This window comes from Neolamprologus brichardi, chromosome 9, assembly GCF_056152115.1.
Source record: "Neolamprologus brichardi isolate AB-2024 chromosome 9, ASM5615211v1, whole genome shotgun sequence".
NCBI lineage: Eukaryota > Metazoa > Chordata > Actinopteri > Cichliformes > Cichlidae > Neolamprologus > Neolamprologus brichardi.
The window spans coordinates 22528226-22542027 of NC_142112.1; the positions used below are offsets into that span (position 1 = coordinate 22528226).

A 13802-nucleotide genomic window follows, 5' to 3' on the forward strand; every position below is an offset into this window, starting at 1 on the left:
CATATTTCCCCTCAGCTTCCAACTACGCATTACAAAGCGAAGTAGAAGAGAACAGGAAGAGACTGAAACAGGATTACAAGACAATAAAAGTCCACATGCAAGCAGTGACATTGCATTCAATTGGGCAGCCATTGCGTCACTTTGGCATTTCCTATTAGCAGTGCAAATTTAACACAGAAAAAAAAGGCTTGGGCATATGCGATTCCCCCCATGTAACTCTCAAAACTGTTTGGTGGACTGATGACAGAGAGAAGGGAAGATCACAACTGCAAAGAGACTTATCGAACGATTTGCTAAATCTAGAATGGAAAGGTGAATGCATGACATGCTTGCCAAAGACACTGATGCTACTCAACACAGCACTGCTCAGTAAAGAGAAGGACAAACCTTCCTTAGTGTTTTAATTGATCTAGGACTCGAGGCTCTTGTCTCTCCAAGCTAATCTTGGCTGGCTAAAAGGCAGATTTAGATTTAAGATATGCTGCTTATCATAATATATTATAATAAATATAATGTTTATACCATATATTGTAAAAACAAAATTACAAAAGGCACAAAAAGTGCCAGCTTGGAGTAGTTTGCAGCCAATCAGAGAGAGAATCACTTAAATTCAGGAAGAGAACCTATGAAATTGTTCAGTAATGTGAGAGGTACATCCTTGCAAACACAGCATAAAATGTAGGCCGCTTGTGTAGTGCCAGCAGCGTTGCAATTAAAATGCAAGTGAGCCGCTCCATCAGTTTGGGGGCCTCACAAAGGGGGACACAAGAGAGAAGCTGCCTGTATTCTTGGAGAGGACAGCCTGACCAAATCCAATTAAAAAGAGTCAAGGAGAACCACGTCTCACCTCTCCTTCGCTTCACTTCTGTCTTCTAGTTTGTCTCTCACAAGCATACGCGTGTGTGCGTCTGCAAACCAATTCTGCTCGGTGGCGAGGAAACGTGGCTCTAGCCAAACAGCGATCCATAAGTGGAAAAAAAATACACTTCTTTAAAGGCTATCCACGGGTGGAACATGTGCAGCCACCACCTGCTCTGGGAGCAACGTTGAAAAGAAAAAAAAAAAAAAAAAAGGAATAACAGGGATTTGTGACATATGAAAGGGCAGAGTGTATAAGAGGCAGGTGTGGAAGCCATAACATTATGAGGCTATCATCCGCTCTGGAGAAAAAAAAAAAGGAAGTAATTAAGGAATAAAGACGGCAGCAGTCGGGGGAGATACAGCAGACTGCCTCTCTGTGGAATCGTTTATCACACACCGCAGCCTATTATAGAGACAAACTGATGTAAGCAACAGTAAATGGCTATTGGTAGGCTCTCTGCGTGAAACACTCAGCCCCAGTCTCATAACTATACAATCCCAGTCTACCAGCATCATGCTGAAAATGCCCCGTCTTGTGTTACGTTTCATACACAACTTTGCTTTTGCACTCTTTGATCCAGCATTTCCAGCAAGACAACAGCTTTTAACATTTCTGGCTTCTGATCCCTACCACATGCACTAATTCGCTTTTTTATTAATGTCAATAAAACGTTCATCCCTAGTATGTATTCAATAAATAATACATCTGACTTCATCTATTATTTAACAATAAATAAATAAATAAAAGGAACTGCTTGATTTACCTGCAGACTTCCGTTAGAGCAAAATATACACAGCATTTTAATTCTTAAACATGGCGCCACTGAACTCTCAAACGCACACGTATACACGCACAAGATTGCACTTTCTCTGTTTACAAGTTTGCTTTCTCATCTGATCAGGATGCACTGATCGGATCAACAGAGTCTTCTCTTCCTGTTTCCATCATGCACAAGAGAGAGCTGAATTCTCAAATGACATCCACGGATTATCAGACAGGAAAGGGATGGGAACAGGAGGCTGTGACCTTCGGGGGTCATCTGCTGACTGTCGAGAGGCGACGAACCGCCTCCTCATTCGGCTGGTTATATGTTGCAGGAAAAAAGAAAGGGGGAAAAAAAATTCCTGGCCCAGCGGCACATGCCAGAGCAACTATCCCAGCCATGTAAATAAATCCAAACCCAGAGGGACCGCAGTGGAGCCTTCAAATACAAATACACAGACAGAGTTTACTTGAATACCTGGGTTTTCTAAGAGCTAACAGCATTTTCCATTAGGCTTAATTTTCTAACTTCCTGCAGGCGTATTCACATGGAAGACACAAGTGATTTAAAGTGCGGACCAACAACTGCTGCACATCCAGTCCAGAGAGCACAAGAATAACCTGTATGTTGCCTGTACACGCGCATGCAATGAGGTTTTTCTTGAATTTCTTCCCTTGCTGATCAACAGTATCTAAGATAAAGGCAAAGGTACAAATTCTACAGCATTACAAGGTCTAAAAACCACATCTATTCAATTTCAAGTTATTCAAAGGATTAAAAATGTTTTAAACATTACACTCATATTACTCAGGCTTTTGTTGGGTAAGGAAGGCAGCAGCTAAGGGACCACTTAATGCACTGCAAAGCTCTTTGGAATATATTAAGTTAACTTGTGATCTCCCTCCAGAATTGGGACATGAAAGGTTTCCCCTATTGTAGCTTCTTGCATGCTTCTTCTCTTAAGTGCTTATCATGCAAGCAAATGGCTTTCAGTGTCTCTCCATCAATGGCAAACATTGGCAGTATTTTGTTTGACAGTGTGGCTAAAATACTGCAGACAAGCAAAGACCTCATTAGAGTCGCTGTTTACATTATGCCTTGATTTGTTCCTCCCATTGAGGCTTTTCTAAGAATGACTATCATTTTATTGGCTCGTAGCTGTCCAAGATAAACACCACTGTCCACCACCACCCACTATCTCTTGCTATAATCGTTCATTATATAAGATAGGAAAGACATATTACGGACAGCTTCCCTGAAGCCTTCCTCTCACTGCCGGAATACAGGGGACGTTTAGTACATTAGGAGGAAAAGGTGGTGTTTTAATTCAGGACAATGCCCAATTTAAACTTTCCCAGTAGCTTTAAGATATAATCTACATATTTTCCCACAAGACGTCGGGTAGATCCACACAATAGGCGCATACTATCCTGGGACAAACTGCTCTAATCATCCTTGTTCTCCATGCTGTTTTCCACTACCTTAAAAGTGAAGTATGTGCGAGGTGCATTGTGTTTAGGTTCCACAGATCGGCAGCAACAATCTTTGCTCTTCAGTTCAACTTTGCCTACCGACCGGAGCCTCATTGTTCTCCAGCATTTCCTAACCTCAGAGGAATTCCTCCTCCAGGAAATATGCTTTACAAGAGAAGGCACCAAGCCCAGTTACTCACAGAGACCACCCCCCTCTACCCTTCGCCCTCCTGGCAACATCTGCCCTGTGATCCGCTGTACCCTTTTCCCTCTAAACCCTTTAGCGATATCGTGCGTACACATCTTCAAGGCCTCCGATGCCGCACAAACTGGGCACCTCCACCCCGACCTCGAGACACTTAGACTCTTGGCAGTGGAGTAAGAAAAAGACAAGTATGTGTTTGTGTGATCAGATGAAAGTCTTCAATATGACCCTTTCTCCACAGGAGGGCTGTCTTTGATCATCCTGAGCGTTTCTGACGATGCCCTCCAGGATCTCCCAGAAGATAAAACCGCTGATAAGAGCGAATCTTTGTCTTCTTCTTATTCTCCTCCTATCTTTTTAATCATTATCACTCCACTAAACCAACTTAACTCACTGTTAAGACTCCAGTCTGATGCTTCCAGCATGGCATTCCCAGCCAGAACAGAAAGCCCTTGTAGGGATCAGTCACCTCTGAAATCAATCCCAGTTCCAGCACTACAGGGGAGATAAAGAAGGGGAAGGGGGAGGCTACATTCCCCAACCCCCCATCTCCAGGACTGAGGACACATTCCCCTCATGTAATCACCTCCTCAATTTCTCCACTGATGTGCCACTTCTAAGAAAGGCTCCATCTCCTCTCTGGCTCCTCTGTCCTCCATTGGAAACATCTGGGCGGTGGCGGCGGTGGTGATGGAGGGGTCGGGATGTACACATTCATACATGTGGTCTGGGAAACTGCAGACCACAAAGTGCCCCCTCAACCTTTCTTCACAGCAAATTTCCCACCAAGCTGGGAATGCAAAAATGTGGTGAAAGGCAAAAGGGCACAGGGCATCGCATTAAAGTGTTCACCGCCAGGATTAACGTCCTACACGGCCACTTGGGCACATTAAAACACTCGATAAGCAGCAGTGCACAATGACGACTTTTCACAGCTTTTTGAATTCAGCAAAATCGCCACATCCTCCTGTCTTTGAAGTCAGGCGTCACTTCATGTAATGCCATTAAGTTGACAGCCATGACTCTGCCGTGCAGAAACCATAAGTGTTATGCTTTAGTGCAAAGCTGGAGTTGTGCTGCCAGCTGAGTGCTAACTCCAGCGGTTTGCATTTGAGTCCACCTGTGCTGTCTTTGGCAGAACTCACTGCTGCTGGATTTAATGAGAAGCTGGCAAAGCCGGTGACTAAAATGCCCTCCTCTGTACTTCTTATGAAGTGTGTGGCAAATTGGGTAATTACTGGACTGAACAGATGCTGTAGAGGGCACAAAATAAAATAAATAAATAAAGAAAATACACACTGAGTAGAGATACAGATGCCATTTAAACAAGTTTCCTAAATGAATTGCACTTCAGTGACTCTCAAGATGGCAAATAAGATTTAAGGTAAAGCTGTACACAACATAGAATGATGTACCTGAATGAGCGGGGAAAAGTCCTGGAAACATTTATATCTTTGTCTTAGTTGACCTGCCATTTATCCTAATGGTTTATGCGGGCCAGACTAACCACTGTGAGCTTAGAGGAGCCCATGAGCAGACTCCGAAAAGGATTAAACATCACAGTGGCTGTGCAGGAACTAAAGCTGTGCCATGCCTCTTTGTGACTGCTCTTCCAATTTCACACTTGCATTTTCAAAGGTAAATGTCTCCATCAGTAGGATGGCGTCACACAGTATTACAGACAACTTTATGGCTCATGTTATGCTCACAGCGCAGCAGCATGCAGGGTTTGTACAGGAGAACGCGCAACACTTCTTGCCCTGGAGGCTGATGCACCGTGCATGCTAAACAGGCTGGCTGGTTTGTGTTTATTGAGAGGCTTGTTTTGTTTTTCCCCGTCAAAGTATGCACTCTGAGGGTTCTCTGTTTAAAACCGTTCTCATCACTCACCGAGAGAAACTCGAGCGTCCCGACATAGTCCCGCTCAGTCTTTAAAAGTTCGTTTAGGACGCACACTCGCAACCGCAGCTGTTTCTCCAGGTCCTTCCCGCTTTCAGCTCTGTGCTCACTTCTGCCTTCCTCAGTCATTGCGAGTATATATGAAGTTATTTCCTTCAGGAGTTCACAGCTTCACATCACACAGCGAGTTTTAATGGCAGAAGTGTAAAGTTTGCAGCATGGTCAAAACCAAAAAAAGTCAAGGAGCAACCGGTGCCTGTGCTCTTAAATCCACAAAATGTAGGGAAAAGAGCGAAACGCAGTGTAAGAAAAAAAAAAAGTTAAAATAAAAACTTTTAATAAAATAAAAAGTTTCTGAAAAGCAGCTTCCAACAAATTGTGTGACTGACCGTTGTACAACAACTGGACACCACTTAGTGCACCGAGTCCATGTGACTCCTTAAATCTTCATCCTAATCCAGCCTCCCAGCAGCTTTTTACACGGAGGACCAGTGTAAAGGCACCAGCAACACTGGTCTTCTTGGTGCTGATTTCAAAATAAAACCACGGGCGTTGAGAGGCAGCTAAACGCCAAATCAGATAAAAATGACCTCACGGTCATGAAGATGCTCTAAAGTTGATCTAACTGCCAGCCAGAACTGCGGAAGGATACTCATTGTACACCCCGGTGCTTAGTGTGACTCTTTTCGTGCTTTTAATTTGAAGGAACGGTTAGTATTTTGAAGCCATCTCCAGGTAACTTGACAATCCTTGAAGCATATAATCAAATACACTTAAGATATATTAGATCATGAATCTAAGCTACTAAAGTGCAATTTACGAGAAATCTGCATAATAGTGTATTTATATAAAAGGTGAAGGAACACACTTTTATTCCAGTGAAATTTACTGAGTGAAAAATAGTTTGAAAACCCTCTGCAACTTCATGCACCCCCTCTGATACTGCTGCAAGTCAGTGGTCACTTCAGAATGTAACCATGCAATATATAATCATATATTATTATTTCAATTACTTTCATTTTTCCACTTGTGATACAGCTCAGTAGTTGTTTAACGGCGCGATGAATTTGACTTGTATCATTAAGTTTTAAATGAGCTCATCACTACGATCTTTGAGCTAATAGAAAACGTATTGCACAGCCTGCGTACACCATCGGTTCTTTAAATCAGTGATAGTTTTTGGTGAAAAAAAGGACAGAGCTGTAAAGAGCAGCTACATGGGACATGATAGCCCTGCACACGCCATGTGTTTTAATGCATTTGCACATTTATTCAAACTTTCTGTTTGAGCACATTCAGTTTAAAATAAATGGTTTACACCCAGTCTGAAATCTCCCTCAGCTCTTGACCTCTTTACACAGACTTGTCTAATTCTTGCCAGCTGACATGTAGGGCAACCAGCGGGCTCTGATATGTGCCTGTGTCCGGTCAGTTTCTCAGTGATGCTCCAGCTGTGACTGAGAATCTTGAGCTTTGTTTCATATTCTTTTAAACATTATTGCGTGCACAAATATGGCTCTGATATGGATTAATAGATAAAAGGTGGCTTTTAGTTCGAGGGTTTATGAGTGAGCTGTACAAGTGAAGAAGATATTTAGAATTTATCTGCCAAAATATAAAAAAAACAACAGGAAATTTCACTTATTAGAAGAGTAGCTCATCACTTAAAACACACCATATAAACTGTCTATCAAACATGTGTATGGCTATTTTAGGGGACGGGCATGGCTGACCAGAGGGCTGGAACTTTGGCTGACAGAAGCACCAAGATGAATCCAGAGACAGGCAGGAGCATTTACTGGGCTCGGATTTAGTCAAATATATCAAAACGTATTGAATAACAACTCATGATTTAGCAGGACAACAGACTACCGGACGAACCAATCAAAAACCAGAGACCTCAGGGTTACTGGCCAAAGTCAGTCACCTAATCTCAGGGCGACTGAGCAGCATTACACTGAAGAGCAGACTAAAAGAGGCTATAGTGAAGGCCTCGGAGTCTCTGTGGATGTTTGTGACAGAGAATGAAATATGATGCATAGATTCACTCCTGAAATTTGGGCACACTAAGATACAAAACTGCAGGCAATGATAAAATATTAAAAAGGTGAGAAAACAAACAAAAAACAACACCAATAATAACAACAATAAAAAAAACAAAAAGTGAGTCTACAGAGAAAGACACGCTTCCCCTTTGCTTTCATTCTCACGGGGCGTACTTGAGCACAAATTGAAAGAAACACTTAGTTTCAGTGAAAGTGAGGCACAGGTGGCAAGAGAGGCTGACAGGAAATGTATTATCATCTGTCTCTGGAATTCTCAAGGAGGCAGGCCACAAACACTTAAATTACAGGCGTCCCAAACACCACACGAAGCTCTTCTCTCCAAAACATCGTTTCATCTGGAGCACAATCAACAATTGCGGTTGTAGTCAGGTTGTTACGCCTTGCGAACCATTCAACTCCCTAAATACATGTGCATGTGCATGTACACACATTACATGTTTTATACGGGCAAAAGCAAACTAGAATGTTATCCAAGAAACAACAGCATCAAGTGCTCCTGTCAGATGTTTGTTAATATTTGAATGAAGAATTTCCTCTTGATTAAAGCTCATCCTGTTACATTACACTCAAGTTAAAAACATGGACCTAGAAAGATGCATAATCCTATTTAATTAATGAGACTCTTTATAATTAGGTCAGAACTTCCTCCTACAGGCAGGTAAGATGTGTCACCCCCCCTCCCTGCTCGCTGCTAACACTAAATTCACTGAAAAAAGGCCTCTTGAGAAGCTGGTTAAGTGTCTTTATATTAAATTAGACACAGTCAGAGTAATTTTGTGCCTGGGCAAATATGAACGCGATCAACACTAAACCCGGCTTCGCTGCACCAGCTTCAAGGTCTTTTGAGAGGATTTTAGAGGAGCCATTTGCAACCTACAATAATGATTTAGGGATTAACATCTCAACAAGTAAGGATTCACTTAGCTCCCTTCTGTGGTCTATTTATAACCTTTCTTCCATATCATTTTTTTTCACGCATCTGCAAACCTAACCTGAAGAGTAGACTGTGAAGTTTAGTGGCACACATTCACTGCAAGAGAAAAGGAATTTAACTGATGAAAATTGCCCTAATTTGTCAGGGCCAGAGGGAGTCTTCCTTTATCGAGCTGTTTTACGTCTCAATTACGGGTTAGTGTCAGTTTTGTGAGGTGAGTCGAGGACATGAAGCTTAAATCTTGGTATTTACTCTCCTCTGGTGCTCAAATGCGGTACTGCATGCATTCAGTGTGTTTCCAGATAAAGAAAGGATATCCTGCACTGTTTTCTTGTTGTCACCAGAGAGCAGTGTTGTGCTGTGTTTTGTTTTGTTTTTTAAATGAATAATTATCCTGATAAGAATCTAAAGACTTTTACCATTACACAGATTTAGATCATGGCTCATAATAACGGGTCTATTTATTAACAAAGTCCTTGAAATTCAGAGCGGGCATTGGTGCCAGACTGACACTGAATGTACTCGGCTCAGTTCCTAGTCTGAAAAAAGCCAAAAACCACTAGTAACAGACCAACTTAATTATGGTTTTATATGGGCCCTTTCAGCATAGGTACATTTCCAGACCATCTGATTTTATTACCCATGGCTTTAGTCTGTGGAATTACCTTCTATTATTTGTTATCCAGAGCTGCCGGTGCCTTGCTGAGTGCTGCCAGGAAGTGTTCTGTTCTTTCTATTGGAAAAGGAGGGTCAGACTGATACGAAGGCTGCTTTTGCTCTGATTATTTTCACCTAACACTGAGCACAAGTGTTGATAATACTGTTAATTGACTGATATTAACCTTTATTTCCTCCCATTTCCTTCTAGTTCCCTTTCGTGGCAGCCAAAACCAACATTCACATGTCCTCTGCAGTGGTGTCACTTTCCCTTTCTGCTCATATGATGGAAAACACAAAGAGACAGAGAAGATAATTAAAGTCAAGGCTGGGTGAATTTTGAAAATCAGATTTTAAAACACTGGTTTGAGACCGGGCTGTAGGTGTGTGCGCATCTAGATGCAGCATTTTCTAATCAAATAAAATCTTTTTTTCTGGGAGAATTTTAATGCACTTATGCAGCCATGTGAAAAAGGATGCATCCACAGGACTCTCTGCAGTCCTGTTTGAAAGGCTTTGCAGCTGTATGGTCCAGATAAAAAGAAAGCACACCCTATTTCATTTTAGAAAATCATCTGGTCCATACCAACAACAACCTCAGATGAATCTCAGTGCGTTCATATTATTTCTGTATCACAAACTTAAGCCAAAAGCAGAAGCAGTGCACTTCATGATTTAATAGCTTGTAGTACCACTTCTTGCAGCGATAGCTTGAAGTAACTGTTTTCTGGATGACTTTCGGGCTCTCACATCGTTATGGAGGTCTTTACAACACTGCTTCAGTTCATTGAGGTTTACATGCATTTGTTTATGCGCAGGTCTGTTACTGTCCTTCCACAGGATATCAGTCGGGTTAAAGTCTGGACTTTGACTGCGTCATTCCAACAACTTGATTCTTCTGTTGTGGATTTGCTGCTGTGCTTTGGATCATCGTTCTGCCGTATGACCCAATTTCAAGCATAATTTAGCTGTCAGACAGATGGCTTGACATTTGAATCATGAAAGTGGCACACAGAGGAGTTTGTGTGCGACTCAGTGACTCCAAAGTGCCCAGGTCCTGTGGCTGTAAAACGAACCCAAATCATCACCCCTCCACCACCCTGCTTGATAGCTGGTATGAGGTGTTTTTGCTGATGTGCTGTGTTTGGTTTCTGCCAAATGCGGTGCTGTGCATTAACCATTTTCCCTTTGGTCTCGTCTGTTGAGAGGACATTCTTCTTGTGGTCTTGTGGTCTCATCAGATCCCACTTTGCAAACCTAAGCTGTGCTGTCATGTTCTTTTTAGAGAAAGGAGACTTTCTCCTGGAAAACCTTCCAAACAAGCCACGCTTGTTCCCTCTGTTTGTACTGTGGTGAACTTTAACATTTAAAATGCTAACTATGGCCCGTTCAATCCGACATGTAGCTCTTCAGGGTTTTTTGTTTCTTTGTTTGTTTGTTTTTAACACTTTTTCGAGCGTTATAAAGTCTGACCTTGGGGTGAATTTGCTGTGACATCCACTCCTGAGAATGCTGCTGAATCCAAACTGCCAAAACCTCTGCATTAACTGGTGACCAGTTAATCAAGTGCATTAGATTAGCAGCACCTGGATTCTACTCAGCCTCTTAATTTCTCTGAAAGCAGCAAAGCTTAGTGGAAAAAGTCCTGTGAAAACTTTCTGTTTGACATAACGGTAAGATTAACAGTTTAGAAAAGGAAAACTAAACATTTACAAAGAAAAAAAAAAGAATGTGTGAGCTACATGTTTGAGAATATAAATTCATGTCACAAAATACTCAAATTCCGGTTGTAGTGAGTCACAATCGCTGCATTGCAATTGATTTGCACAAATTTTTAATGCAACAAAAGGTCAAGATAAGTTGTTTAATAAAGTCTTGGCGTGTTGTTAACACGAGCCTACTTGTCTGTTAAAGTTCTTCAGTTCATGTTTCACCCAGCAAGGTGGCTGAACTGAAAAAAGTCCTATTTTCTGAGCGTTATCACCAAAGTCCCCACAGCTATTAATAAAAATCCAGTAATATGTGGTAATATGATGTCGGGATAAAAAATGGTCAGTTTCCATCAGACATATAGAGCAGTATGTTTCATAGAATAACAAAGGGAATAGCAGGATCTAAGATTTAGATTACAATCAAACGCCATGAAGGAATACCTTCTCACTCTATAAATTCTGTTGTCCCTTACATAAATCCATTTTAAAATGCTAAATCACCGAGAATAGTTTCTGAGCTTCCATTCATAAATTGGAAATCTGGTGTGAAACACAGTTTAAGTTTTTTCACTGACTCTGAATTACACCTTTAATATTAAGCAAGTTCAATCCCCAAGTGTTTGTAATAAATGTAAGTCATGCACTGTCTAATGTCTGATGTGTGTGTGTGTGTGTTCGTGTGTTTTAATCACATTTCCCAAGACACCATCAATCTGCCTTTCCTCCACATTATTTATAAAGAAGGCAGACCTAAATAAATCTGAACACAAACTTTTGAGGAAACTCGTGTTGCTTGCCAGCACGAAACAGTGCAGGAAAGCCGAAAAACAAAACAAAACAAAATGGAGAAACAAGATACGCTGAGCAAAACGCACAGAAAGGTAATTCGTAACGCTCTTGACAGCCTTTCCATTTCCATGCTGTGTAATGTAAGCAGACTTGACGGCTGTACCAACAAGCGGCACTCTGCAGAAATCCTCTTCCACTTTATTGACTCATCTCATATTCTCTAACCACTACACTCTTCTGCCAAGGTCTCCTGTAACGCACACTGATTTCTATTACTGTGAGCGAGTCTTTGTGCTTTGTAATCAAACAGATGGAGATCTGTGAGCTGCAGATGTCTGAGCTGCAGATTAGTGCACGCTTCATCAATGCATTTCTCTCATCATGATGGATGATGTTCTTGCTTTTTGATCTGTAGAACGGGATCATTAATTAAAAGCAAGTCGTCGTCACTGAGATGATGTTTTTGTGGTAAATTCTTCTTTCATTATGTAAGCGACAAATTTTTCTGGCTGTTAAATGCACCACTTTGTGCTGCCTCTCAGTGTCTGCATCATCTTCAACCCCTGCTAACCTCTCTCTTTCATTTCTCCCTTTGGGGTCAAATGGTCAGAGATGTGCACTCACAGCTCTGCTCGGGGTCAGCTACCACCTTTCAGATCCTGCAGAGGCCCCGTGGTTTCACCAGACCCCCACTCAGCGCCACCAACCCGGCAGACTGCACGCCTATCAAAGGGTTCTTTCACGCCCCTCAGCACAGTTTCGGGACTCAGGGATGAAAATGGAGATTTACTGGCCCTGGATGCCATGCTAAGATTGTACAGCTGTAGACTTATGGCTCTGAAAAAGGAGCTTGAGCCTCCACCTTCAGTCAGACCACAGCGTAAAGGACTGCTACACACCCAGGTCTGTGTTCCTGAGTATTAAAAATAACACCAAATTGAGTGTTGGCGGAGCCCTCTGTAGCAAACATGTCACGCTTAAATGACCAGCCAGTGTAACTGCCTTTACCCACCAGTGTTTTCACTCTGCCTACAAATCCCTGAACATGATATATGTGGAAGGCAAAGCAAGCGTTTTATGAATAATGCTCCTGTGTGCAGCTGTCATGGTGATCAGGCACTTTCATGGATTTTATGTTATTTCTTTAAGAAAATTTAAATTAAAAAAGTAGCTCCGTCAGACAAACATATTGCAAGGAAATTTTCCAATGAAGAGCAGGATTTTTACATGGCATGGATATTCTGACCAAGTGCTCCTCACATGGAGTAAAGGCAAAAACCACAGCTGTTTTTTACTTCTGAAACATGTTGTTAGTACAAAATCATAGAATAGAATAGAATAGAATAGAATAGAATAGGCAAAAGTCAACAAAGTCCTACATGGTAGAGGTTTTAGAATGGATGTGCATGAGTCTGTGGACAAAAACAGGCACTATCTCAATAATAGCTAAAGTCAACACCTTTATAATGAGTATCCAAGGACTGATTTTTGAGTGATTGTGGCAGGATACAAAGTTAACAGCTTTGTGCAGTTGTCTTGAGGCACCCCTATTTTTTTTCTCTCCAAGCATCCAGGCTCTTTGTAATGTTTTAAAGTGACCTTGAGCAACAGTTCGTTGGGGTTTCTGAAAGTCTTTTTTTGTTACTCATTTTTCAGTCCAGTCCTTGTACCTGATCATTTTCAGAGGAAAGCTTTTTCTTCACTTTAGAGCTAACCTCTGAATCATTCAAGCATAAAAAGGCACCTAACTCCAGGGATAAACCAGTGTTGTGTCTACACATAGGACACAACTTAGCAAAGAACCTATTTTAAATGACATCATTCGGCACTCTGTTACTAGCAGCCTGTCTCCAAAAACATATAATTTGTTCCCATTTTTTAGTTGAATCACTAAGAAGTTTAGCACAGTTTGACAGACATAAAATACTATTTTTATGCCAACAAGGTGACTCTCAAAGTGCTATTAGCTTAAAAAATCAGCATATCCCAGCATGGTGTGCAATGTCTCCTTAAAAAATTTGAGGAAACTGGACAAAAGAAAAATTCATCTATTCACGGTGGCTCAGGACTTCTGCACAGTAATGTATATATTGATGTTATTATATAAATGTAGGCACAACAAAGAGCCTTTAATAATAATGGTAATTATCAACCTAGAGTTTGTAACAAGCCAAATCTGAGCTCTTGTCTCCTGAAAATACCTTTATCTGAATGGTACAACTAAAACTATCCCATTTTAAGGTCTTAGTTTTCATGTTATTCATTTATATCTTCTGTGTGTGTGTGTGTGTGTGTGTGTGTGTGTGTGTGTGTGTGTGTGTGTGTGTGTGTGTGTGTGTGTGTGTGTGTGTCCGGGGGAGTGAAAAACAGAAGGGTGTGTTATGGAGACTGTTGTAGAGTAATTGGTGTAGAACAGGTGGCGCGCTGTTGACACTGGAAAAAA

The 13802-nt window shown here is 41.5% G+C and overlaps 1 protein-coding gene across 1 annotated transcript in view; it reads right to left on the reverse strand.

The window, feature by feature from the left end:
- The window catches only part of prex2 (phosphatidylinositol-3,4,5-trisphosphate-dependent Rac exchange factor 2), a 91077-nt gene extending 85445 nt beyond the window's left edge, over positions 1-5632 (reverse strand). Inside the window, exon 1 of the mRNA XM_006794596.3 lies at positions 5193-5632. Coding sequence (XP_006794659.2) covers positions 5193-5330 — 138 coding nt within the window. The 5' untranslated portion in view covers positions 5331-5632. The remainder of the gene's footprint in view (positions 1-5192) is intronic.
- Between the last annotated feature and the right edge of the window lie 8170 nt (positions 5633-13802).